The following is a 27199-nucleotide window of genomic DNA, read 5'->3' on the forward strand; positions in this document are numbered from 1 at the left end:
TTTTATACCACCTCAATCATGCCCCCCTTACTTGCCTTTTTTCCCCAAATGAAACTTTTTAAACTTTTTCCCCTAAAGCCCCAAATATTATAACATTTCCTCATAGGGGAATTGATCCAACCCCTTGATCATTTTGGCTGCCCTTTTCTGTACCTTATTGAACTCTCTAATATATCTTTTATATTTCCTGGGTTTTTAAAAAACTGTACATGGTTGTTTTCATCTTGGTATGTAATGGTTCCATTATTTTCCTTAGTATACTTTATATATCCTTCTTTTTGGTAAATCGTAGTTCCCAGTAATTCAGGGAAATGTGGACATTTCTTTGAACTAATGACAGAGAACCAGAAGAACTATGTAGTGAAGTCAGAGACATTATCAGGGAAGAATGAAAAAAGACAATACCTCTAGTGAAAAAGAGAGAAAGACATTAATGGATGACTGAAGAAACTCTTCAAATGGTTAAAGAGAGAAGGAAAGCAAAAGCAAAAGGAGATAGAAACACGGTTTGAACCCTAAATGCAACAATACAGCTACTATGTAGGGACAAAGAGAACTATTACAGTGGTTATTGTATAGAAATAGAAGAGGACAACAAAAAGGGTAGAACAAGAGCCCTATTCCAAAAGATTAGAGAAATGAAAGGGAAATTTAAATCAAGAGTAGGGATGTTGAATATTCAACAGGGGAACACATTGACTGACCGAGATGAAATAAAAGGAAGATGGAAGCAATACACTGAAGAACTTGATATGCAAGGATGAGAGATTCATTCACGGAGGAACCATATGATGAAGAACCAGAAATATTAGAATGTGAGGTGAAAGCTGCTCTTAAAATACTTGGGAGAAACAAATCACCAGGAACAGATGGCATACCAATAGAGTTGCTACAAGCTACTGAGACTGAATCTGTCCAAATTTTGACAAAAATCTGTCAACAAATATGGAAAACAAAACAATGGCCCATAGACTGGAAGCATTCAATATACATCCCAATTCCAAAGAAAGGAGATCCCAGGGAATGCAATAATTATTGAACTGTTGCCTTAATATCTCATGCAAGTAAAGTAACGCTCAAGATTCTAAAACAAAGGCTCTCACCATATATGGAGCAAGAAATGCCAGACGTCCAAGCTGGATTTAGAAAGGGAAGAGGTACCAGAGATCATATTGCAAACATACATTGGACAATGGAATGGACCAAGGAAATTCAGAAGGAAATCGTCTTGTGCGTTATAGATTACAGCAAAGCCTTTGATTGTGTAGATCATGAAAAACTATGGAATGCTTTAAAAGGAATGGGGGTGCCACAGCCTCTGATTGTCCTGATGTGCAACCTATACTCTGCACAAGAGGCTACTGTAAGGACAGAATATGGAGAAACCGATTGGTTCCCCATTGGAAAGGGTGTGAGACAGGGGTGTATTTTATCACCCTACATGTTTAATCTATACGCAGAACATATATGGAAAATGGGATTGGACCAAGATGAAGGAGGTGTAAAAATTGGAGGGAGAAATATCAGTAATTTAAGATATGCAGTCGATACCATACTCTTAGTAGAAACCAGTAATGATTTGAAGCGAATGCTGATGAAAGTTAAAGAGGAAAGCACAAAAGCAGGACTACAGATGAACGTCAAGAAGACTAAAGTAATGACAACAGAAGATTTATGTAACTTTAACATTGACAACGAGGACATTGAACTTGTTAAGGATTGTCAATACTTGGCACACTCATTAACCAAAATGGAGACAATAGTCAAGAAATCAGAAGCAGGCTAGGACTGGGGAGGGCAGCTATGACAGAACTAGAAAAGGTCCTCAAATTCAAAGATGTATCACTGAACACTAAAGTCAGGATCATTCAGACTATGGTATTCCTGATCTCTATGTATGGATGTGAAAGTTGGACAGTGGAAAAAAGCGGGTAAGAGAAAAATCAACGCATTTGAAATGTGGTGTTGGAGGAGAGCTTTGCGCATGTCATGGACAGCGAAAAAGACAAATAATTTGATGTTAGAACAAATTGAACCAGAATTATCACTAGAAGCTAAAACGATGAACTGAGATTATCTCCTTTGGACACATCATGAGAAGACATGATTCACTAGAAAAGACCATAATGCTGGGAAAACCAGAAGGGAGTAGAAAAAGAGGAAGGCCAAACAAGAGATGGATTGATTCCATAAAGGAAGCCACAGACCTGAACTTACAGGTCTGAACAGGGTAGTTCATGACAGATGCTCTTGGAGGTCTCTGATTCATATGGTAGCCATAAGTTGTAATCAACTTGAAGGCACATAACAACAACAACAATGAGCACTTCAGTATCCACATCTTATGTAAATCTATAGTAGTACCGTTAAAAATTTTTTCAAATGTTATGAGATGGGGGGGGGGTTGCAGACGAGAGGAAAACCACTAAGAGTAGACGCAAAGAACTGTGCAACTATTTATACACACGCCAGTGCTTTGGATTAACATATCTCAAACAGCAAGCCTTCATCATGAAGAAAGATTTATAAGCCGCTTTTTATATGGCATGGGACATGAGCCTGTACATGTGTATATCTTGCAACAGGTGTTTTCCAACTATACAGGAATACCCTGCTATACGGACCTTCACTTTAAGGACACTCGCAAGTACGGACATACTTACAGTAGCACCATTCCCCTGTTTACGTACACTCAGTTCGCAAGAACAGACACTTAACCTTTGGTTGTGGCCTGTTCTTTCGGTGCATGGGGGGTGGAAAGAGGTGCGACCACGCGACCGTGAATCAGCTGGGAGGCACGATCGCGATCAGCTGAGAGGCCTGGCAGCGCAGCAGCAGAGACTTTAGCGCAGGGCTTTGAGGCTCCGCGTGAAGGAGAGGTGGCACAGTGGTGGCGCAAGTGAAAAAAGGTAGTGCTTCACTTTAAGTACATTTTCGGTTTCTGTACTCATTCTGGACCCATTGCGTACGTTAATGCGGGGTATTCCTGCATTTCGCAGTTTTCTAAGGGAAAAATTGCACATGCAGACTGTATTCTTTAGTGGACCAAATGAAGAAATACAAAATGCATCACAAAGTTCAGTTGATTAAATTAACACATCAATGTATCTGGATTACCCATCATAGAAAGCCAGGGTGAATAGGTGAGTTTCAAGCAGACTGTCAGGACCCTTCCTGTCAGGATCCCACCTCAGGCGCCACCTGCTAGGATCCCGCCTGTAGTCACCGCCTTGTCACGGTCCCACCTGAGGGTCCTGCTCTCAAAATGGTTCTCTCACCGGCTCTAGCAAAGATCTCTGAAGATCCCACTGCTAGGCAGCAGCACCAGACCTCCCTGTAAAACAATATTGCCTTGAGACTGTGCCTTAGTCTCCTCCTGGCTTATTGCTACTTTGTGTCTGGGTGCACTTGCAGGCCACAACCCCCCTGTATCTTTGTGCCTATAAAGAATACAGCCCTGGGTTACTCTGGATTCCTGATGATGTTACACTATCTCTTCACCGCTGCCACCATTGATACTGTTTCCCATCCTTGGTATATGCCCTGCCCACCCTTCTGGTCTGTGTAAACCCAGCCAAGGATCAGGCGTTAGGTAAACCAAGAAATATTTATTTATATACACAGGAATAACAAGATTACTTAAAGGTATAGTTAACAAGCGTATGGTTTCATCAGATGCATTTCTCTTTATGTCTCTAGTCATCAATAACCTGCCTCACTATCAGCCTAATCCAGTCCAACCCACAAAACCAACTCCAACCTCCCTTAGAACTCCCACCAACAGAACTCCCCAGAGCTCTGTCATCCTCTCATTTATACCTTCAGACACTCAAACGCTCAACCAATCATAATATAACATTCTCCAGCCTTCCAGCCCATGTACTCGCCCCTCTCACTCAGTCTGCTTACCACATATACTCTAATAAACCCTCACTTACCATGTTTACAGTAATATATATACAGGGGCATCACACAGACATCTAAATGTTTATAAATATAGTAGGTGCTTGCCTGATGTTCATTGGAAGCTCATTCCAAAAGGCACACATAAGACAAATCTCAGGTGTATACTCCACTACCAAGCGTGTATGTTATTAACCATGATGACTAAGTAGAATCTTCAGAGGCTCTGAAAACCAGATGCCAGGGAAATGCTACAGAAGTCCACAAAGGGGGGCTATTCCCCTCATACCCTGCTTCTACAAAGCTTCACTGAGCCATTTGGACGGCCACTGTCGGCACAGTGGACAAGATGGTTCCTTTGTCTTATCTAGCAGGGCTCTTAAATTTTTAATGCACGTAGGCCACTTTTCATTACCTAGAGTCATCCTGTCTGTTTTATACCCTGATTTTTTTCCAGAGTTAGTGCTGTTGAATTTAGTTTGTCCTGTTGAAAGATGAAATATTATCTTGATATTTAAACTAATCTAGGGATATATTCATAATCCTCTGCAAAGTGGACTAGACTGTTTCAGTTCATTTCTGCAAAGCTTTCCTGTGTCATGAAAGGGAGAGTCAGCCAGGAACAGAATCACAGCTGCAAGGAAGTTCAAGGAAAATCATGGTCCCTTGAGGCCAGTGCAAATGTTTATAATTTGTATATGCTAGATATGTGAAGGAAAGCTGAAGGGATGTCGATATAGTATGTGTGGGGGGGGAGAAGATGTTGGAATTCTTGACTCTAAATATGTCTATATTTAGCTTATTTCAAATGTTTAGCTTATAAAACTCAGGCATCTACTACAATTATTTATTCTAGTAGATGCCTGGGCTTACTCTACCCCTGGGCTCCTACTGGGATGAAGGCTGATATGTAAATCTAATAAATAAATAAAATATTGAATCTGCTTTACTTCCTTCATCCATATGGGTAACAACAATCAGAAATGATAAAACATATTAAAATACATGTTAAAGTATACAAAATATCCCCGTATTCAAACACTGAATATCTGCTTTAAATCAGATTTCCATACCTGGATATTTGTCAGCTCCATGCTGAACAAGATCCACTGAAACAAGACAAAGAAAAAAGGCACAGAAAAAGTTTCCAAGGTGTAGGAGTGGATCACATACAGTGCTATTGCAAGGATATGCCCACAAGACATTTCCCATACCACCTATTCACTGCAGCCCCTGTGCCTCCCAAAAGCCTCTCCTGAGAGTCAGAGGACCCTCAGGATAAGCTTGAGATGTGATATGAGCAGCGGTTAGTAGAAGGGGAGAATCGGGAAATCAAGCAGAGGCAGCTTGTGCAGTAAATTCTGTTGAGTTTAATTAGGCTTATTTCCACATAAATGAGTAGAAGAACGCAGCCTTAAATTATTAACTTTTAATTTAAAATGGGATTTTTTTGTAGGAGAGAAAAATCTGAAATACAAGGAGTTGAAGAAGAGAGAAGAAAGCATGGACAGTAAGTAGCTTTGTATATACTGTCTCTTTTTTTTTTTTTTTTTTTTTTTTCAATAATTTTTATTCAGATTTTCATAAAACATACAAGACAAAATCATAAAACATTCAAAGACAAAAAACAAAATCAAAAATAGTTAAACAAAAAGAAAAAAAGAAAAGAAGAAAAAAAAAAAAATAAATAAAGAGTAAAATATTGACTTCCCATTTGTCAAAGATCAAATCAGTTATAAGTCTATAATATATAGCAATCCTGTCTCTTAAGTCATATTATAAAATCACTTTCCTCCAGTAGTTATCTTACTTAATCATCAAATCTCATAAACATTACTTTATTCTTTCCACAAAAAGTCAAAGAGAGGTTTCAATTCTTTAAGAAATATATCTATCAATTTTTTTTTTCCAGATAAGCATATCGATTAATCCATCTCATTACTAATTATGATAATCTTATTGTCATAACCATAGTCAAAATAAACATTTCAATTAATCCATCACATCAGAATCTGTTAGGTTCAGTAATTTCAGTAGCCATTGTTCTATTATCTCTATTAGTTCCATTTTCCATCTTCCATCTTCAGTAGTCTTGTTAAGTCCAGTAATTTCAATATCCAATCTTCCATTATCAGTATTCCATAATAATCTTGCTGTCAAAGCCATAGTCATATAATAAGAGTCTGATGGGAATTACCTCTATCCCAAATATTTTCTTGCCATCCATTCTGAATAAGTTGCTGAAATACTGCTGTAAAATCATATCTCTGTTCTTTTTTTCAAAATACACTGGGTCATCTCTTAAAAGTTTTTCCATTGTCACATGGCTGCAGTTAATTCCATAGATTTTCTCTATATTGGGCTCCATCACATCATTCCAGTCCAGAAGATAATCCATGCCATTGATAACTTTATCTCTAGAGTCTTCATTAATTTCTTCAGAGATAACATTGAGTTCCAAACAATAGATTTTATTTCTAAAGTCCATAGACTCCAAATCTTGTTCCTGTTCCACGTTTGTTCCAATCTCCGGGATCTCCTCTCTCACAGGGACCCCTATTCCAGTCTCCAGGGTCTCCTCTCTCACAGGGACCCCTATTCCAATCTCCGGGGTCTCCTCTCTCACAGGGACCCCTTCCAGGGTCACCTCTCTCACAGGGACCCTTATATCTTTAATCTCCTGCTTCATTTTACTCAATTCAATTTTCGTTATCTCAATCTCATTCATTATTCTCTGAAACATAGTTATTTCCAGATTCTCAGCCACTTTCTTAATTGCCATTTTAAAAGAAAAATATAGGAAAACCACTTCTTATTTCAGCAACAATTGGGTTAATACTCCAAACTTGGTGACATCACAGTATAAACAGAGCAGACAGCCTTATCTCTCCAATAGTTAAGTAAACAAAATGCAGTTCCCAGGATCGAAGCAATTAATGGCAATCGTCAAGAAACAGATTCGTCAAAATAAAATAGACCAAAAAGAGAGTAGTCTCAAAACAGTATAATATTTTTCAAAATAAAAATCTGGAATAGAAATCCCTCTTCTGTGTGTATCTTTAGAATGCAAATCCAGGACAGCTTTTTGCAACAAAAACAGAGATAAGCTATTAATTAGTGCGTAGCAGAGAGAAGTTACGGCTCCCCAGTGAGATGTCAAAAACCGATCAATCTGGCAAATCTCTTTTAAACAGCAACAATTTAAGTCAAGTAAAAGAAAAATATAGAAAGAAGGGTGCTTGCCTGTTAGTGCGTTCTCTCTTAGAAGATAAGATGAACGTTCGCTTTAACAGATAGAGCTTGCTGTTGAAAATCCGTCCCACCTTCGTCGGCTGGACCTCGTCCCATAAATTAATGAGATCTGGTCGTCCCAACAAAAATAGGCTTTGAGGTTAATCTCTTCGTTTCTCCCTACCCGGGAGAAGTTTAATCAGTCAAAAAAAAAAGAAAAAACTGACTGATATATCTGAATAAGCTTCTTTTGAGGCAGGAGCCCGTCTCAAAAGCAGGCACAGGCTAAGTCACCCTTCCCGGAAGTCTGTATATACTGTCTCCATGCACTGTCAAAAGCATCTTCAGGCAAAACACATTTCATTTGCGTTAATAGCTTTCAGTCACCTTGCATGAGCACAAGTCTTAATTAAGCAACCTTATCTGAAGATGTTTCCCCACATGGTCATTAGCTTTCAACAATGTATAGAGTGATAATTGGTTACTATTGGGGGCGTTCAAATTATCAGTCAGAGCATTCCTTCTGGCTCTTAGGCTGTATTCAATGTTTGTACCAACAGAATTAATTGTGGTAAACTGAAAATAAATAAAATATTTCATTATGTGTCTAAAAATGTTAATACAGACAATTGAAAAGATTGTGAAAATCAAATTATAGCAAACATTAACTTCCATGCATTCTTCTTAAACTGCTTTCATGTAACAGCATATCTGTAGATTATAACTACATCAGGAGATTATTCCCAAAGGAGAACTTGATAAGGAAGGCATTTAGTACATCTTTGTAGTGCTTTATTAGCTTGTTGTGTGCTCAAAGCAGTTTATAAGTTAAGAGTTCTGCAGGGCTCTTACGGAGTTCTACAAAAGTGGCGCTTGAGGAGGGACAGAGTCGCACTGTTGCTCTCCTAGCATCAGTAGCGCAGCCACTCATTGAGACAGAGCAGTTGCAAGGCTGGAGGAACTTCAAGTTGGTGACATCAGTATCCCACAGGAGTATTTCTTTGCAAGTGCAGAACACTTCATGATGCATAGAAGAGAACAAGAAAGAGGACGTACACATGTATCATCACGTGCACATTGAATGATTTGCTACACTAACATTGCTAGATCACTACATAGATTTTTAAAGACATTAAAAGCAATAAAATGCAGCAAAATGGCTCATATTCTATATATTTTTACAGTTAAAATTTCTTGGTAAAGTTATATCTTAAAAAAATTGCTTTTAAATTCAGAATCCTTATAGCTATAAGTAATATTTCAAGACATTTCTGCTGTTCCTTTTATAAACAACAGACTCACTTATCTTGTTTTTCAATCTTTAGACTTTCTTGAATCTTTTGAAGAGACGAAAAACCAGGAATTGGAACGGAAAGTACAAATAGAGGCCAATATTGTGACAATTTTAGAGCATTCAAGCAGGGTAAGCGGCTTTGGCTCCAATCCTAAGCACACCTGCTTAGAAGTCTGACTGAATTTGCTGTGAGGTTTGTTTGTTTTTTCCCTTTCATTTTTATTGATTTTTATGTAGACAAATACAAATGAAAACAGAATATAACTGAACCACATAACAAATAACCAGATATTTCACAGGAACACATTTCAAGTCCAAGAGTGTTAAATCTGTTTTCCATCTTTGCAAGGCTATCAAAGAGAAAGGATAACCTGTCTTGCAGGTAAATATACATTGAAGGAAAAGAGGACAGACAAAAAGCAAATTACAGAGTGAAAGATTTACTAATTCCAGAGTTTCACATACTGCGGGGGTAGCATCTGATGACGTTATTTTTATTGGTATAGAATTCACTATGATTTTACTGCTGTGTAAATGTGTCTAGGATAAAGTTCTTTATCCCTTTTTCATAAAAATACACAATTATTACTTAATTTTAAATAAAGTTGAAGAGATACCGACCACAGTTATTCTAATAATCAAGACATTTGGCAATAATATATTTAGTTTCTTTTTTATTACTGCACATTTCTTCAGAAAGCAAATCAAGCTGAAAGTTGCAGTGGTTTAGCTACAAGGGGTTATTATCTATTCAATTTATTAGTCACTTGGCATCTAAGGAGTATTTGAATTATTTAAACATTTGTAAAAGCATAAAGCATGACATAAACATTTGAGGAAGAGAAGGGCATTGGGGTGCTCCTTACTTTCAAAGACTGGAACATACTAGCTCCCCACCCCCTTTTATTCTTCTGGCCAGTGCAGAGATAACACAGACTTCCTGTCAACCTCAGTTAACAAGTGAAAAGCCAGCTTTGGAAATGTATGCTCCCTACCTTCATTTCAGCCTTCTCTCCTTGGAACAAATTCCATCTTGTCTTATTCCAAAATCATAGTTTCAGATCCTAGTTAAGAGTTAACCATAACTTTTAACCATTTAAGAGTTAATCATAACCTGGTTAACCATAACTTTAGTTAATGTTGATGCCAATAAACAACTTAACTGGGTACGGCAGAAGAGAAAAAATCTGTTCCAGGAAGGATTCCCAAGTTTGGTTCCTGTTTTTTAAACACAGTTAAGAGAGCCATTATTGCATCTACACTGGTCTTTTTTCTTTATGCTTCCCCCTAATTGTGCCTTCCTTCACAAACAGCGCCAGCTTTGTTTCTCCCACTGACATCTCAGTCTTTAATTACACTATTAACCTCCTATGGCCATGAAAAGAAGAAAAACATTTCATAGTTTACTTGATGACATATGGCACTAAAACTAGATAGTGGTAATTATTTACGTTATTTCTTGCTTTAAAACATCACAGATCAAGCTACACCTTGAATCACTCACTTTTCATTTAACTCCCTATATTCTAACTTTGCCTGGTGCATCAAATCCCTCGTTTTTTCCCTTTAGAAAGACAGTCAGTTAAAGTTTTAACTATTCTTTTAATTTTGTTATGCCGTCAGTGGCTACATGAACTATGGGTTGTATTCAAAGGCAAACGTCCCATCAGTGCAAGGATTTCACCTTACACCAAGGAATGTTCTCCCTCTCTCCTCCCCTGCATGCCCCCTAAATTTGTTCTGTGAGTTCTCCCAACCCTCTGGAGCAGTTTTGGGATGGTGTAGGGGCAGGAGGGGGGTAAAACCCAGTTGTACAAACAGAAGTTGTTCCACTCACAGTTATTTAGTTGAATAATGCCCCAAGCTTGGTTCTTATTAAGAGATGTTCATTGTTCCGTTTCCTGTGTTTTTTTTAAAAAATGACATTTTAACGTTTGAATGGCATGTTGTGTACAACTTTCATGGATTCAGCTTCTGTCACTCAAGGCTGCTTAATGAAGGACCAGACATTTTCACTTTTTAATGCTGCATGCTGCAGTAAAAACAACTTCATTTACACTGGTCGGTCCTGCTTATATAACCAGGATCTGATTGTCACATTAGCAATTTGGGAATGAGTTTTCCTTGGGATATATTAGCTTTGGAAAATAAGGTCTTCCATAGCATATTGGGTAGGAAACATTTTTCTGGGGACAAATACTGTTCTCGAACTCTCCCAAATTGCACAGACCTCTCACCTTCTCCGGTGGTAGGTGAGATGGGTGGTAAGTAAAATTACAATTATCTCCTTTGTACATGTAATCTCCAAACAATTAAAATATTTTTACTAAGATAATTTGCTGAGGCTAAATTAAATACTATGGAAAAATTCCAGCTTGTTCAGTCATCAGTCATAACAGTACATTTATAAAGTGTCATGTTCTATTATTCTTTGATTACACAGAATGTAAATCGCATGAAGCAGATATCTTCTGTAACAAATCAAGAGCTGAAAATCATGCAGGAAGATCTCACTTTCAAATCAAGTGAAATGCAGAAATCACAGAGTACTGCTAAAAATCTGGGAACAGGTAAGGCCAGCAAGCTGTGCAGTGCATTTACTTACAAAATTCTGTCCCTCTTCCCACTGCAAAAATGGCCTTAATGCAGCTTACAAGAATAAAAAGCAGTAAAATACAGTTCAGTGAACAAGTTCAAACATCAAATCAGCAGATAAAGGGATAGTGTAAAGTCAGCAGATAAAAGCCATTACAATATCTTACATACCACTAAAAGTCCAAAAGAACAGGACAGATGTTTGATGCCTAAGGATAACAAGTTGGTCCCAGGCAAACTCTGGGAGGATTCTATTATTTGTGTGCCGTTACAGGAAAAAAAACCCCTTTCTCCAGGAGCTACCTGCCTGACATCAGAAAGCAGGGCTACCTAGAGAACAGCTATAGGTTGGGAGCACTGGAAACTGGCTTACACCTAGTCAGACCGTTGCTCTGTGTGGCTCAGTATCTTGACACTGGCCAGCAGCAGCTCTCCAGAGTTTCCCAGCTGCTACAGAAGACAAACTTCATTTGATGCATTCAAGAGTACTGATATTATCCAAAGAGATTTGTTCAGTAATGTTATAAATCCTGATATTTGAGCACATAATGGCTATGGTAGAACATAACACTAAACCATGGCTTACTTAGCTTAAATCCAGCTTCATTGACCCACCCCTCTGGAAATCAGACCAACATACTACTATACTATACTATACTATACTATACTATACTATACTATACTACACTATACTATACTATATGATGAGGTTAGCTTGTGAATCTCAATTTGTGCAATTTGAATGCAGTATCCAGGCTCAATCCTAATTTGTAGCATCACTGTGCCCCCACTGTCCCAACTGGGTACAAAGATGCTGTGGAAGAGCAGCTCAAAAACAAATTGGTTCACATGTCTAAGAAATTTCTGAGGAAGTGGACCAGGTGCTCTCTACTGTGAAGCCAACCACCTGTCTATTGGACCCTTGCCCATCATGGCTCATTATGAGTTGCAAAGAGAGGCTGAACGAAAGGATCAAGGCAGTGGTAAATGCATCCTTGGAAGAGGGTGCATTGCCATCAGCCCTCAAGGAGGCAGTAATAAAGCCCATCTTGAAAAAGTCCTCCTTGGATCCTCAAGAGTTAAACAACTTCTGCCCAGTCTCTAATTTACCATTCTTGGGCAAGGTGATTGAGCGAGTGGTGGCCAAACAGTTACAGACACACTTGGATGAAGCAGATTATCTAGACCCATTCCAATCGGGCTTCAGGACAGGACATGGAACTGAAACAGCCTTGGTCGCCCTGGTGGATGATATGAGGAGGGCGTTGGATAGGGGAGAATACACCTTGTCCTCCTGGATCTCTCAGCGGCTTTCGATACCATCGACCACGGTATCCTTTTAGATCGCCTGGAGGGATTAGGAATAGGGGGCACTGTTTTACGGTGGCTCCGTTCCTATCTTTCAGACAGGCATCAACGGGTGGCATTGGGGGATGAGGTTTCAGCCCCTTGGCCTCTCAATTGTGGAGTGCCACAGGGTTCTATCCTCTCCCCCATGCTATTCAACATCTATGTAAAGCCGCTGGGGGCCATCATCAGGAGATTTGGGCTGCAGTGTCACCAATATGCGGATGACACTCAGCTCTATCTCTCGTTTAAGTCCTCACCAGAGTTGGCTGTGGATACCGTGTCCAAGTGCCTGGAATCCGTAAGTGGATGGATGGGAAGGAATAGGCTGAAGCTAAACCCCGATAAGACCGAGGTATTGCTCGTGGGAGATAAGAGAAGGTTGGGAGATATAGACCTGGTGTTCAATGGGGTAAGATTACCCCTGAAGGACCAGGTCCGCAGCCTTGGGGTCATTCTTGACTCCCAGCTGTCCATGGAGGCTCAGGTTTCGGCAGTGAGCCGGGCAGCTTGGTATCAACTCCATCTGATACGGAGGCTGCAACCCTACCTTCCTGCCCATCTTCTCCCACGGGTGATACATGCCCTGGTCTCCTCTCGCCTAGACTACTGTAATGCACTCTACGTGGGGTTGCCCTTGAAAACGGTCCGGAAATTACAGCTGATACAGAATGTGGCGGCACGCTTGATTAAGAACAGCCGTCGCCGGGATCATATCACGCCGGTGTTAGTAGATCTACACTGGTTACCAGTTGTTTACCGGGCCCAATTCAAGGTGCTGGTGTTGACCTTTAAAGCCCTATACGATTTCGGCCCAGTTTATCTGAAGGAGCGCCTCCAGCATCACCAATTATGCCGCCTGACAAGATCAGCCACACAAGACCTTCTCTCAGTCCCACCAGCTAAAACAGCTAGGTTGGTGCAGACCAGAGAGAGGGCATTTTCGATTGTGGCCCCCACCCTCTGGAATTTCCTTCCTTTCGACCTTCGCCATGCCCCCTCCTTGATAGGTTTCTGCCGAGCCTTGAAGACCTGGCTGTTCAGGCAGGCCTACGGGATCGCTGGGGTGGGTTAGTTTTTAACATTGTTGCTTAAATGTATGAGGGGTGATTAGTTTAATTATTGAGTGTTGTTGTATTGGTTTTATATTGTATTTTTATTTTATTATGTTGATGTACGTCGCCTAGAGTGGCCGTTAATTTGGCCAGATAGGCGACTCACAAATAAAATTTTATTATTATTTTATTATTACTATTATTATTAAATTTTGTTAGCGCTTTCACAGACATCTCCCTCCTCACTCTGCCTGGCATCAGGCTGCTTTTTCCACCAATCTTGCTGACAAGTGTGGCCACAGTGGAAAGACTTCTGTTAGCATGATTTGAGAGGAAAGGGTTAACAAAGAGGGCTAAGAAGCCTACGTGAAGGATATATAGTAGGGTGGGTTTTTACTCAGGGGCATGCCAAAATCTCCAAAGATTTCTGAAAAGGAAATTTTCCACACCCTATTTCTGCCCAGCCAATGATAAGAAAACTGGTAATACAATGACACCTTGCCAGTCCTCAGGTGCCACAAAGGGCACCTTTGCTTTGGTATAGCAGCTGAGGACTCACAAAGGAGGAGAGGGAAAACAAACCAACACTAAGCAAAACAAATGACGGTGTGTTTGAATGTATAAACATGATCCTGACTTGTTCAACAGACTATGGTTAAAACGAACTAAGGCATCACATTTCATCTGAAAGCAATCACATTTTCAGTTGTTTCAATTGTTCTTTATTGATTTTGTTTGTTTCTTTGATTTTTAAGACACAGCGCATTATGCATCCTTTTCTCTGAAATTATGAATGATGGAAACTCACAAAATTAAATGCTGCAGTGCTCAGGTTTCTGATATGGGTTATTTATTTATTTAATGAATTTATATCCTGTCCTTCCTCTAATGGAGCCCAGAGTTCTTAGACCCTGCTTATTCAACCTTGGGGCCTCAGATGTTGTTGGACTATCATTCCCATCATTCTTGGCCATTGACTAAGCTGGCTGGGGCTGATGGGAGACCCAAGATTGAAGAACAGAGGCCACAGAAAGCATAGCAGGCTATGCTTATTCATTTGTTTTGCTTAGTGTTGGTTTGTTTTCCCCTCTCCTCCTTTGTGAGTCCTCAGCTGCTATACCAAAGCAAAGGTGCCCTCTGTGGCACCTGAGGACTGGCAAGGTGTCACTGTATTACCAGTTTTCTTATCATTTGCTGGCAGAAATATAGGTATTTACTACTTTGCTTGTATAGTCCTGCATCTGCTTACTGGATGAATGGTTAAAAGTGTGCTTTGATAAGTAATTTATCCCCAAGTTATATGAGCAGGAGCATACCTTATTTATTTTTTTAAGTGCTGGAACTAATAGGAGATTAGGGCAGCTGACTTTCCTTGATCAACATTCAGATTTACTGGTGCATACATTTTCTTTCAACGGGAAACAACCTGGGAACATGTAATGTATTCTCTTTTTACTAACTGGCATATGAAACCAAAATCAGAACCTTGTTTCATATCCTAGTTTGTTAATAAATGATATAAGTCACAGTTTAATGGGGGATGGGCCATAGTTTTATGGAAAGGAAAGGAGTTGTAATTTTGTTTCAGTGAAATAAATGAGCAGTGTTTCTACTTTGTCCTTTTTTCTTATGTTCTTTAGATCATTACATGGAAGTAATTACTTATTTGTTTGACTGACATTATGAGCAGAAGACACTGTTTTACTTCATTTCATTGCCACTATTTCCCTTTCTTAGTACTAGCATTAAAGCAGGGCTGCAATTATCACATTTTTACATGGTTGCAGTTATGGGTTGTGTCCAACTAACTTATACTCAGAGTAGACACACTGAAATGAATGGACCTGATTTAGTTATGTTCATAATTTTCAATGGGTCTGCTCTGAATAGGACTCGCATTGGATACAGCTCTGTGTTTTTTATATTGCTGCTTCCATTTTTAATGCATTCATTTATTAATGTAAACATTCTGTCCTGTGGAATCCCCTATATTGGAAATTCTCCATTATTTACATTTATAAGGTGCCATCCATACAACATCAAGTTATTGTAAGTCATATGAAAATAGAATTCCAGTTGTCTTCTTTGAAAAGAGATAAATCATATAGCTCACTCATTTCGTTGTATAGATAGGATAACCAACCAGCCAGGAGTTAAAAGTTAAAAACCATAATTCATTCCCTACAATCAAGAAACAGATTTTAAAATCATGTATTTGAAAATATTTTGTTTCTTTTTATTTATTGTCTTCATTGTGGTGCTATAGAGCCCTTTGCCATTCATCCTCAAGCTCTGTACTGCATCAGTTTAAGTTATTAAATAATCACAGAACAAGATACAAATGTAGCAATATAAGAATAGCATACAATCAAATAAATATTATACATACAGCCCAGTCCCCTGTTTATGCACATGGACAACAAGAATTGGCAGCCTCTGTGCTTAGAAATAAGACCCAAAAGCTGGGGAACTTCGGGGGCACTAAAAAAAATGGTAGATTGGAAATTCTTATTATCACATTGTTTATATATATTCCTGTAGCCATGAGGACTAGAAATTTGCTTTCTTCTTCTGTAACAAAAAGATGGGACTACGAATTCCAGTTTGATTCAGCTGTTTGTGCAAAAGGGCCTTATGGACCACAAGTTGCATATTCATATTGTAATGTTATAGAAATGTATTTCAGGGGCCACAAGCTCACACTGTGTGTAAAGATCATTAACAGAAGTCTCTCCTTCCCTCTCTAAAGGAAACTCCTGTGAGTAAACATATTTGCTGATGGCAGCATTTCCCAGCAACATTTCCCTGGGTCAAAGCACAAAGCAGTTTTGTCTCAGAATTTGCTACTGTGTACACATTTGCTTGTTGAAGTCTGACTTAGTGGCATATCAGAAGGAACTGGACTGCATCCTCTTCCTGTCTCTTTGCAGAGAGAAGGGTTGTTGTTTTTTTCTTTCCTTTTTTTTCCTTTTTCTTTTTTTTCACTCTAGGATGGCAGTTGGATGCCAGAAAACTTTACCTTCTCCAGATAGAGATATAGAGGAAGCTGCCTTATATCAAGTTGGATCATTTTTCCATACAGCTCAGTATTGTCCACTTTCAGGGTTCCTTCTGGGAAGAAGCGCGGGATATAAATTTAATAAATAAATAAGTTGCAGCATTTCATCAGGGTTTCAGACATTATCAGAACATCTTGTTTTGGTGTGTGATCAATTTCTTCCTGTACTTCTGTGTAAAATCCTGCACTTCTGCATAAAATCTTTCCAATTCTTCTTCTTCTGCATTTGCCATTGGCACATAGACTTGGATGATGATTATGTTAATAGGTTTCCCATTTAATCTCATTGATATCACTCACTCAGACCTTGCATTATAGCTCCTAATTGCTTTTGCTACATCACTTCTCACTAGTAAAGCAACCTCATTTCTTCTTAATTTCTCATTTTCTACATAAAATATTTTATAGTTGCCTGATTGAAAATATCCCATTCCCGTCCATTTTAATTCACTCACGCCAAGTATTGTAATGTTGATACATTCCATTTCTTGCTTGATGACTTCTAGCTTTCCCTGGTTCATGCTTCTCACATTCCATGTTCCTATTGTGTACTTTGTACAACTCCGGACTCTCCTTCTGCATCTGTGCGCATCAGCCTCTGGGCTTCCATTCAGCTTTAACCCAGTGGCATCATTAGCCACAGTGCTACTCATACTTGTCCCTTGTTCTTCCCCAGTAGCTCGTTGAATGCCATCTGACCTGTGGGTCTCATCTTCCAGCACTATCTTGTGTTGCATTTTGGATACTCTATTCATAGGGTTTTCATGGCAAGAGGTATTCAGAGGTGGTTTACCATTGCCTTCCGCTGAGTTTGGATGCATCTTAGTCTGGTGTCTCAGCTTTGACCATTCCACCTTGGTGCCCCTGCTAGGAGTCTAGCCTCTTGGTCTAGACTCCTGACAGCATTGCTCTCAGCTTCTTCAACACTCAAACTCTCTCACCACATTAAGGTGTGCATCCTAGAGGGGAACTGAACTAAAAGCCATCCCCATAAAGATATTAAGTGGTACAGATGTCCTCTCTTCCTCAGCCCATGGGAACTGCAGGATTTTCAGGATTTAAACCCACAACTCCATAGGTGCAACTTTCAAAGGCAGCAAAGCATAAATCAATGAGCCCCAACTTCATATACCAATTACACCAATCAGTTATTTTGTAATATCTTTGAAAAGGATATTGTACAGCTGAAAAGGGTTTAGAAAAGGGCAACCAAGATGATCGAAAGGACAAGGCAACACCCCTGTGAGGAAAGTTTACAACATTTGGGGCTTTTTAGTGATTTTTTTAAAAAAAGGCAAGTAAGAGGGAACATAGTAGAGATGAATAAGGATTTGCATGGAGTGGAGAAAGTTAGACAGAACTTTCTCCCTCTCAATACTAAAACCCAGGGCATCCAATGAAACTAAGTAATGGAAAATTCAGGACAGACAAAAGGAGGAATTTATTCACACAGCACATACTTTAACTAGGGGATTTGCTCCCACAAGATGTAGTGATGGCCACTGATTTTGATAGCTTTAAAAAGGATTAAATAAATTCATGGCCGTGCCTACCAGCCATGATAACTATGTTTTACTATGTGTCTCTTGGTGTTGTTATGCCCCTGAATACCAATTGCCAGGAATCACAAGTGGGAAAGTGCCATTGTACTCATGTCCTGCTTCTAGGCTTCCTATAGGCATCTGGTTGGCCACTGTGAGAACAGAATGCTAAATAGGTCTTTGGTCTGATCCAGTAGGGCTCTTATATTCAGGATACACACTTGCAGGGAGTTAAAAATCAGGAGAAGGATGTTTGAACTCCACCAGGGGAAATGGAGAAATGCCCCCACTCCTTTTGCATGCCTGGCCAAAAAAAAAAAATGTCAGGAGCAAAGGAGAGAGAACTGGATCCCACTATGAGCTTCTCATTTCTTCTCCCATCACTCTATTAATTAGGTTACCTTTATCTCCCATGGCTCAAAAGTGCTGAAGAACAAAAACCAAGCCCAGAGGCCGTTTCTTCTACTTACCTGAATCAGGAATGGAGTATGGCTGAATGTTGATAATGTTCAATGTGGAATTTGGTTCTCCCAGCAACCAGAACCACTATCAGCATTTCTGCCAGTTGTTATATCTAGCCTAGCCATCCTGCTCCCCCACATCAAGGCTGGATTCACTCCTGATTAACTGTACTGGATACAACAGGCCTCAGATGGCTTTAAAGACTTCATCCACCAACTGGTGAGGTTATGCACACGTTCAGATTCCTGTGTGTCAGTCTGTACTGGGTAGCTAGAAGTGACACAGTGGATATGCAGTCATTTGCATTTACTAGTTCCTGGATTAAGATGATCTCTGGAGCTAGTTCACTCATAAGAAAAATTCAAACATTTTCCCCCTACAACTGCTCTCTGTTTCTGGCAAATTGCATCTGCCTTCATAGATTCTCCCACCAGTCATTACGCTCCAATAAATCTGTTCAAAGTAGCTAGGGAATCAGATACTATCAAATCTATTTTGAGGAAGAGATCACTAATCTACGAGTAGAAACACATTCACTGTTCTGCTATTCCAGTGCATATCCACCTCTCAAAACGGCACAGAATGCTAATCAAATCCCACCCCCTTTTACTGTAAAATCTGGTTGGAGCAGCTTGAATACATTTTTTAATTCAGTTTCAAAGAGATTTTGCAACTGATTGGCAGATTGATAATTGAAATGCTTTGTTCTGGCGATAAGTGTGTTCACAACCCATGTCTTGTAAACTGTATTCACCAGAGCACTCCTTCAAAGAGGTAGCATGTATCAAACAACTCAAATTCCTTGGGGGGGGAATAAAAAAATAACCCTCTTCCAATCATACACCCTAGTTGTTAAAATCTTACTGGCTACACTAAGGCCTATTCTTTAAAGCTGAACATATCATAAAAACATATTTCCTAATCTATCTTCCTTATTCCCTGCCACTTTCAGAATTTAGCATCTCACAAGGTATATCTGAACTGTACCTAAGAAGTCAACTTCCTGAAGAGCAAGAGATAGCACTCTAGGGAGAAACTAAGTGCAGTTATAATAGCAATTTACCACAGTAGCCACTACTGCTGATAACAAGTAGTTCAAATAAAAGGGGACTGCACTTTTTATTTGTTCAGCTTTTCCTGAAAGCTTAGGGCAGGTAACAGAATAAAATAACAAAATAAACACCCAGTATCATAAGAACAGCCTGCTGGATCAGACCAATGACCCATCTAGTCCAGCATCCTGTTCTCACAGTGGCCAACCAGATGCATGTGGGAAGCCCACAAGCAGGACCTGAGCACAACGGCATTCTCCAGCCATGGAGGCAGAGCATAGCCATCATGGTTAGTAATCATTTATAGCCTTATCATCCTTTCCTAATGCTACCATGGAGTTTGCCTTTTTCACAGATGCCACACACACTGGGTTGACACCTTGGTTGAGCTATCCGTGATGAGCCATCAAGGTCACTTCCAGTTCAGACCCTATAAGTGTATATGTGAAATAAAGATTTTTTTCCCCAGTATGCATCACTTTCTATTGTAGAAGTTTGCTCTTTTGAATTCAAATGGGACCATGTTGGATTTTCTTGGCAACTGGCAATTTACATGTATGTTTAATTTAATAGCACTATCGTCATTGCTCCCAGTTGGTTTGACAACATGTATATCTTGCACCAGGTCCTGAGTGCCACTTAAGTCCTGGGTTGCCACCCCTCTGGTTGGTTCCATGACAAGCTATTCTAGGGCACAATCATTTAGGATATCTGGAAGTTTTACATCTTTGTCGTGAGTTGAACACATTTCTATGTGAGGGTTGAAGGCACTCATTTCTATAATATTTCCTCTTTTGAATGCTTCCTTGATTTCATTCTTCATTTTGAGAGCTCCCTGAGCATTTTGATCAGGGGGCCGACAGCACGTCCCCAATACTAAATTACTCTTGGGAACCAGTATTACCACCCACAGTGATAATGGCGAAGGGTGGACAATAAGTATTATTAATATTTGGGGATTTCTAGCTTGCTGGGCTCTGTGCCCCCTTTGATGTACAGAGTGATACCACCTCCGGTATGTCCTTCCATTAGAGTTTATATCTGGAGATAACCGTGGCCCACTGGTTCTCTCCATTCCACCAGGTTTTCTTTATGCCCACTCAAACAATGCTGCGCTTTAAGAGCAAGCACTCCAGTTTTCCCATCGTGGCTTGGAGGTTTCTAGCATCAGAATATAAACACTTGTATACAATTTATCTCTTCAAGTGTAGCTGGCTCTAGTGTTAATGTGTATGGTGCTTTGGTCTCTCTAAATAGCTATCCTGTACTCCTGCACTCACAATGCTAAGTTCTGTTATTTAAATTTTCACCATTTTTTTCATCTTCATCCCGGGGGGAGACTTGTTTTTTATTTATTTATTTATTTATTTGTTCCATTTTTAAACCGCCCATAGCGAATAGCTCTCTGGGCGGTGTACAAAACTGGAACCTTCTCAGCTTCTGCCAGCTCCCCCCTACCTGGCCGCAGTCACTTTAAAAGCTGCTCTGCCACTTTTTTATTTTAAGCACCAACAGTCTGGTTCCATCCAGGTTCCAAGTGGAGCCCATCCCTTTTGTACAGGGCTGGTTTGTCCCAAAATGTTCCTCAGTGCCTACCAAATTCAAACCCCTCTTCCCGACGCCATCTTCTCATCCACACATTGAGACTACAAAGCTGTGCTTGTCTAGCTGACCCTGCATGTGGAACTGCTAGCATTTCAAAGAAAGCTACCTTGGAGTTCCTGGCTTTCAGCATCCTGCCTAGCAACCTAAATTTTGCTTCCAAGACCTCACAACTACATTTCTCCATGTCATTGGTGCCAACATGCACCACAACTGCTGACTGTTCCCCAGGCTACCTAGACGATGCGCAACATCTGCAACCTTCACACCAGGCAGGCAATTAACCCTGCAATCTGTACACCCATCACACATCCAACTCTCTATGTTCCTAATAATTAAATGACCCACTACCAGGATTCCTCCATCCCCTAGAGAAGTATCCTCAGTATGAGAGGATAGCTGCTCATCCCTCATGAATGGGTCCCTTCTCGGGGATCATTTCCCTTTTCCTTACTCTCCTTCCCTGAGACCCTCATTCTCCGTGACAGCAGGTGAGCTATAATCCTGGGAGTGGGACACACCTGTAATGTCCCCAAAAGCCTCATAATGAAGCAGATGTCCTCAAAGAAATTCCTTGGGCTTCCCCCACTCAAGATATTAATTAATCAATAAATCAATTAATTAATTAATTAGGGAGAAGAACTGCTTGGCTTTAAAGCAATATGAAGGTTTTCAGTCCAGCACATGTGGGGAGTGTAGAATCATGCTCCCATGCATTATTCTCTTCCACTATGCTCACCTGATGTCTGCATATTAGATATCATATTTGCATAAAGGCCTATGTATAAAACTTTATGATCTGTACACTCTATGATGTATAAACCATGTGGTTCATGCCTGGACACACTGGAGTCTGTGCACCTAGCCTCCTATGTAAACACAGCATGAGTGTGTGGTTTTGGTCTTTTGATTCCCAGACAATACCATGCACTGGAGCACATATTGGGATCCATTTAATGTTCTGGGAGCATATGATGATTCAGAGTTTCTAGGTCTGGGCAAGTGTGGCTCTCATCTACAAAATGGGTGGGAAGATCAATGGGAGCTCTGTAAGATTTGGTTATAATATTGCATCCAAGGTACAGATATCAGCTAGGCTCAAAGGCAGGGTGGGTGAGTAATATCTCAGTCTGCTACTGCATAGAGAATAAAAAATCGGCATTGGGCTTGAATGTTGAACATGATGATAATTCATTTGAACACAAGATTCTATTTAAGGTGCTTATATGCTTTTTCTCCTAAATTGTCAGCATAACCATTGAGGATCCTGTATAGCAACCAATCAAGACTACCATTAGGAAAAGGTCACTTAGAGAGTTTACAACATTTTTATGTAATTTAAAACTAAAGAGGGCAATGATATCTTTTTACATAGTTTATAAACAAATGTAAGCTAAGAACAACAATGCTAATTTCTCTTTGCCAGTTTTTGTTGCAAGTAATAAAATATGTCAACACTAGTCTTAGCCATACCACTACTTCATCATATAATGGATGTTTGTATGGAAAACTTAAGGACATGCTTAAGAGCTTTACTGGACCAAGGCCAAGGCAAGCAGGAGTTGGTTGTCCCATTGAATAAGTAAATATTATGATTCACTTCTCTCCGTACTAGAAAATAATCTCCATTGTATGTCAGCAATGCTTCTTAGTCAATTTCCTTTGGTACAGATAGTCAGCGTCTACGAATGGACCTCCAGAAGATGGGACTGCTAGAAGGCAAGATGATGGATGAATTGACTTCTCTCAAAGAAAAAATTGAACAAATGACAGAAGACTTGGAACTTTACAATAATGTGCCAGCTCTGAAAGCAGCAGGAGAAGAAAAGAAAAAGGTAGTTAACAGTCAAAAACATTTGTGATATTTGCTTGAGACTCAGCTATTTAAGTATTCAGAATGGAACATGTTAGATGTTCTATCTTCAACTTCCTTCACATACTCACACACTGAGACATGGTGGAGCTGCTTCCCCAATGTGTTATCTCACGTGACTGTAGCATGTCTGTGCAAGACTCACATGATAGGTCCCACTTCAGTAGTTATGTTAGTCACCACTCTCATGTGACTTCTTGTTTGTGTGGAAATGGTCTTAATCATAAAAACAGAGTAAAAAAAAGCTTTTCTTTTTTCAAGAAAATCAACAGTACCACCTTTGAACAATTTTAGACCTAAAACTGAAAAGAAATTAAAGTACAGCTTAAATAAGTAATATTTAACTTGTCCTATACAACTGCAACTAACTGCAAAAAAAGACAGAGATAAGGGCATATTCCACTTACTTGAAAGTAAACTCTGTTGAAATTAGTGGTGCTTTGGACTATCAATGGCTACTCATCATAATGTCTGCATCTTACCTCCAGGATCAGAGGCAATGTGCCTCTGTATACCAGTTGGGAAAGACGAGCAGGGGAGTAGTCTTGCGCTAATGTCTTGCACGTGGGTTTCCCATAAGTATATGGGTGATGACTGCGAGGAAAGTGGGGCTCCACTTATGTTCTTACGTTTAGCATCCATTTTAATTGTACATTATCTGCAGAAAGTGTTCTATTATCTGTGTACCCTTTATCGTCTCAAACAAAAGCCTTACAGGAAGAGGGAAGTGTATAATAAATTAGCAGCTGGAAACTAAATAGTAGAGATCGATAACATTCCTAAGTGTGGCTAGGAGACAGTGTTATGTATATAAAGAACATATTCCACAGTGAAAAAGAAAGAAATTATTCATATTATAGAGGGACAGAGAACATGTGGCCCTCTGAATGATGTTGGATACCAACTTCCATCAGCTTCAACCAGCATAACAAATGGTGAAAGATGATGGGAATTGTAGTCCAGCAACATTTGGACAGCCGAAGGTTTCCCATCCCTTATACAAGATGTATGAGTTTTCATTCCTAAAGAAATAGAAAGCCCTTATGTATGAGAATACAACTTCCATTTTCTGCTTTTCAGTTTCTGCTAATCTTCTTTAAGTAAAGATTAGCCAACTTGAAAACCAGTCACTAAAGTGACATAACACAGTGAGACAAGTCAGTTCACACATCTTTCACACATGAGCTGGCCACATACTTTGTCCATACCATCTGTCATTACAGGATTGTATGGTATTACAGGAATGAGTGCTGTTTAATTTTTTGATTATTTCCTTACACAAAGAAACTTCAAGAAGAGAAAGAAACATTAACAAAATGCAGGAATGCTTTCAAGAAAAATATGGAGCATCTGAATAGAGAATATGAAGGCCTAAAGTTGCAGCTGCAGGAGAATGAGACACATGCACAGGTACAGTTGAAAATATTTATTGCACTTGGGCATCGCCTATCTCCACCTTTTAAGAATGTTGAAGCTTCGTATAGTATGTCTGTGTTTAATTGCTTCAAAGCCTCTTTCAATTGCTTCAAAGTCTTTAAAATGTGGAAGGGCATAAGAATTAGAAGAATCATAGAACTCTTCCAATTATGAACCCTAGAGCCATAATATTAATATGACCGTAAATACTAAAAATACCACTGGAGTAAGTGAGAAGACTCTGAAGAAACTAGCCTACATTGAAGAAAAAAGTGAATGCGAATATGTACAATTGTATAATTGAGTTAAAATACACTATGTCAGATCTTCTGCAAGTCTAATAGATCTATAATTCTTTGATCTCTGTGTTCTTTTGCTTCAGCCCGGCTATTAATGGAATAGAGCTCTTGCCAATGAGATTTTCCTGCAGAGAAATATAACAGCTTTGCTGGGGGAAATTGCAGGGTGAAGCGTGGGGGAAAGAGATAACCCTTCTTTCTGTAGTGCCACACAACTAAAATTTCAAATTTGGCAGAATTAGGAATATTTAGCTCTCTGTTGTGGGTTTTGTTTTTTGGGTTTTTTTGAACATTTGAGGTTGGAGTGTTGAGAATCATAATCCTGATTAATATGTAATGATCTGGTTTGTTGGACTGTGAATAAGCTGTGTGACCACATACTCCCTCCATCCTTCTCTCACACACCTTAGCTCAATACTTTCTTATCTGATTTATTTAGGTTTCCTGAACTAGTAAGCTAGTTTGAGCAGTCCATACACATTAGGGTATACAACTATGGTTTGATCCTGATTTGTAAGGAGCATTCAGACCATAGTTTCCCAGTTTGGACACTGCATGAAGCTGTGATGCACATGAACCAGAACGTTCTGAGTTGTGGTTAACGAATAAAGGGAGGAGGGAGTGCTCAACCACATAGCTCATTCCCAGACCAACAAGCCATTGTTTGTTGGTCCAATGTCATTATGTCTGAACTGGGCCACAGACATGTGATAAGTGTATAAGTCAGATGGACATACATATTGGTAGTTTGGTAGCACTGTTGAATGAAATGTTATCACCCTCTACTGTAAGAGCTCTGCTGAGACCTACATGGAGGTCCTGATTAGTGACCTCAGTTCTATAGGAACAGGACCTTTTTTCTCCCCTGTTCAGTACATACTGAGTTTCATCTCACTGATAAACAGAGGAGCTACTCAGTGCAAAATTTTCTAGTTAATATTTATTTTGTTAAAAAATATTAGTCAGTGATATAAAATATATATGTGGGACCTGTAACAAAATTGTGCAGTGTGACAAGTTCCCTGTTCAGAATTCCAGCCACTTCATTCCTTTCTCTCCGCCCCACCCCTACCCCCTTAGAGCTTTTCCCCAAAGATTTTTTTGTATTTTTGCAAACCTGATTTTTGTTTTCCCTGATAACTCCCATTTGTGCATGGGTATTGCTGCTTTGGCTATAAAAACAGCAGCATTCAAAGACTGAAGACGGGAAGTAGTGGGAATGATGGAAACCATATGGAATTTCATGATATGATTTGATAATCTGAAATGCTCAAGTGCATTTGTGCTGGGTATGGCATACAATATAATCTGTTGAAAAGTGATGAAGTTTGCTACCTGTTGCATTGTATCTCAAAATTTACTGGCTATCAGAGGCTCAATAGAGTGTGTTGAGATACTTTTCCAGCATAAGTTCTGATTCTAGCAATTGCTGCTTTAGAATGTGTACCAAATTGCACTAGATTCTTGAACTATAAAATGTTTGCTTCCACAGAGCTATTCTGAAACATTCATTGCAAATAGCTTGCATGTTGTGACACAAAAACTTTGAACAGTAGCATGAAGCAAGCAAATTGATACTGTAAAAATTGCATTGTTAGGAAGCAGCCATCAATATAAGAGCCATATTACCTTCCTGTTGATACTGAAAGCGTTGTCAGAGTCCCTGCACTCCTGCAATCTTCTCAGTGCAGTCCTGCTCTTATCATAGTTTTTGGCATCAGACAGGAAATCCAGCTATGAAAATTAGGAAGTTTCTTCTGTATAGTTCAGGGCCCAATATAGTGTCAAGATATGTTATATGATAAGCCTTACATATTCTGAAAACAGTTATTATCCAAAAAGAAACACAGATAATGAGGACTCAGTGTCATACATAAATCATAGTTCCCACACACTACTGTAATTAAAGTAATTCCTCCCTGCTGGGAGGAAGGGCAGGATATAAATTTGTTTGATTGATTGACTGATTAATAAAATAAAGCCAATATTCTCACTGTTTACACAAACTGCAAGGTAGTTTTTTTGATGTATTGTAAACTATTTGAATTCTTGTCAGTTCTTTTAATTTCTAAACTGCTCTTATTAAGCTGCTCTTTATTTAACGTATTGAAATCAGTGAGACTTCAGTAAGGCTGCAGTCATAAACATACTTATACCACAACCCAAACCCAAGGTCTGTCAGGATGAGCGAGTTTGGAATAGGCAGATCTTGAGCTGTCCCAGCTAAGACAGGACTCAGCCAGTGCAACTCCTTCATCCGAGCTCAGCTGGGAATACATTGGCATAAATCCCTCAACCAAGATGAGCTGGGGTTATGCAGGCTCAGCTGGTAAAGCTGGCAGAATTTTAACTGGCATAAGTCCCAAAATGGCCTTCCAGGGGCATGGTGAGAGTGGGATAAGGCAAGGAGAGGCTTACACCTATTCCAAACCTCTCTAAGCTCAGTCATGTGACCTGGCAGAACTTACAAC

General features: G+C 39.5%; 1 protein-coding gene across 5 annotated transcripts in view; it reads left to right on the forward strand.

Moving 5' to 3' along the window:
• IFT74 (intraflagellar transport 74) overlaps nt 1–27199 on the forward strand; it is a 92507-nt gene that overhangs the window by 54815 nt on the left and 10493 nt on the right. For all 5 annotated transcript variants that reach the window (XM_061631299.1, XM_061631277.1, XM_061631288.1 and 2 more), the window contains exons 14-18: nt 5360–5413; nt 8460–8557; nt 10872–10998; nt 22812–22975; nt 24298–24423. In XM_061631299.1, the coding sequence (XP_061487283.1) occupies nt 5360–5413; nt 8460–8557; nt 10872–10998; nt 22812–22975; nt 24298–24423 (569 nt within the window). The remainder of the gene's footprint in view (nt 1–5359; nt 5414–8459; nt 8558–10871; nt 10999–22811; nt 22976–24297; nt 24424–27199) is intronic.

This window comes from Rhineura floridana, chromosome 1 (assembly GCF_030035675.1).
Source record: "Rhineura floridana isolate rRhiFlo1 chromosome 1, rRhiFlo1.hap2, whole genome shotgun sequence".
In the NCBI taxonomy this organism is placed as follows: domain Eukaryota; kingdom Metazoa; phylum Chordata; class Lepidosauria; order Squamata; family Rhineuridae; genus Rhineura; species Rhineura floridana.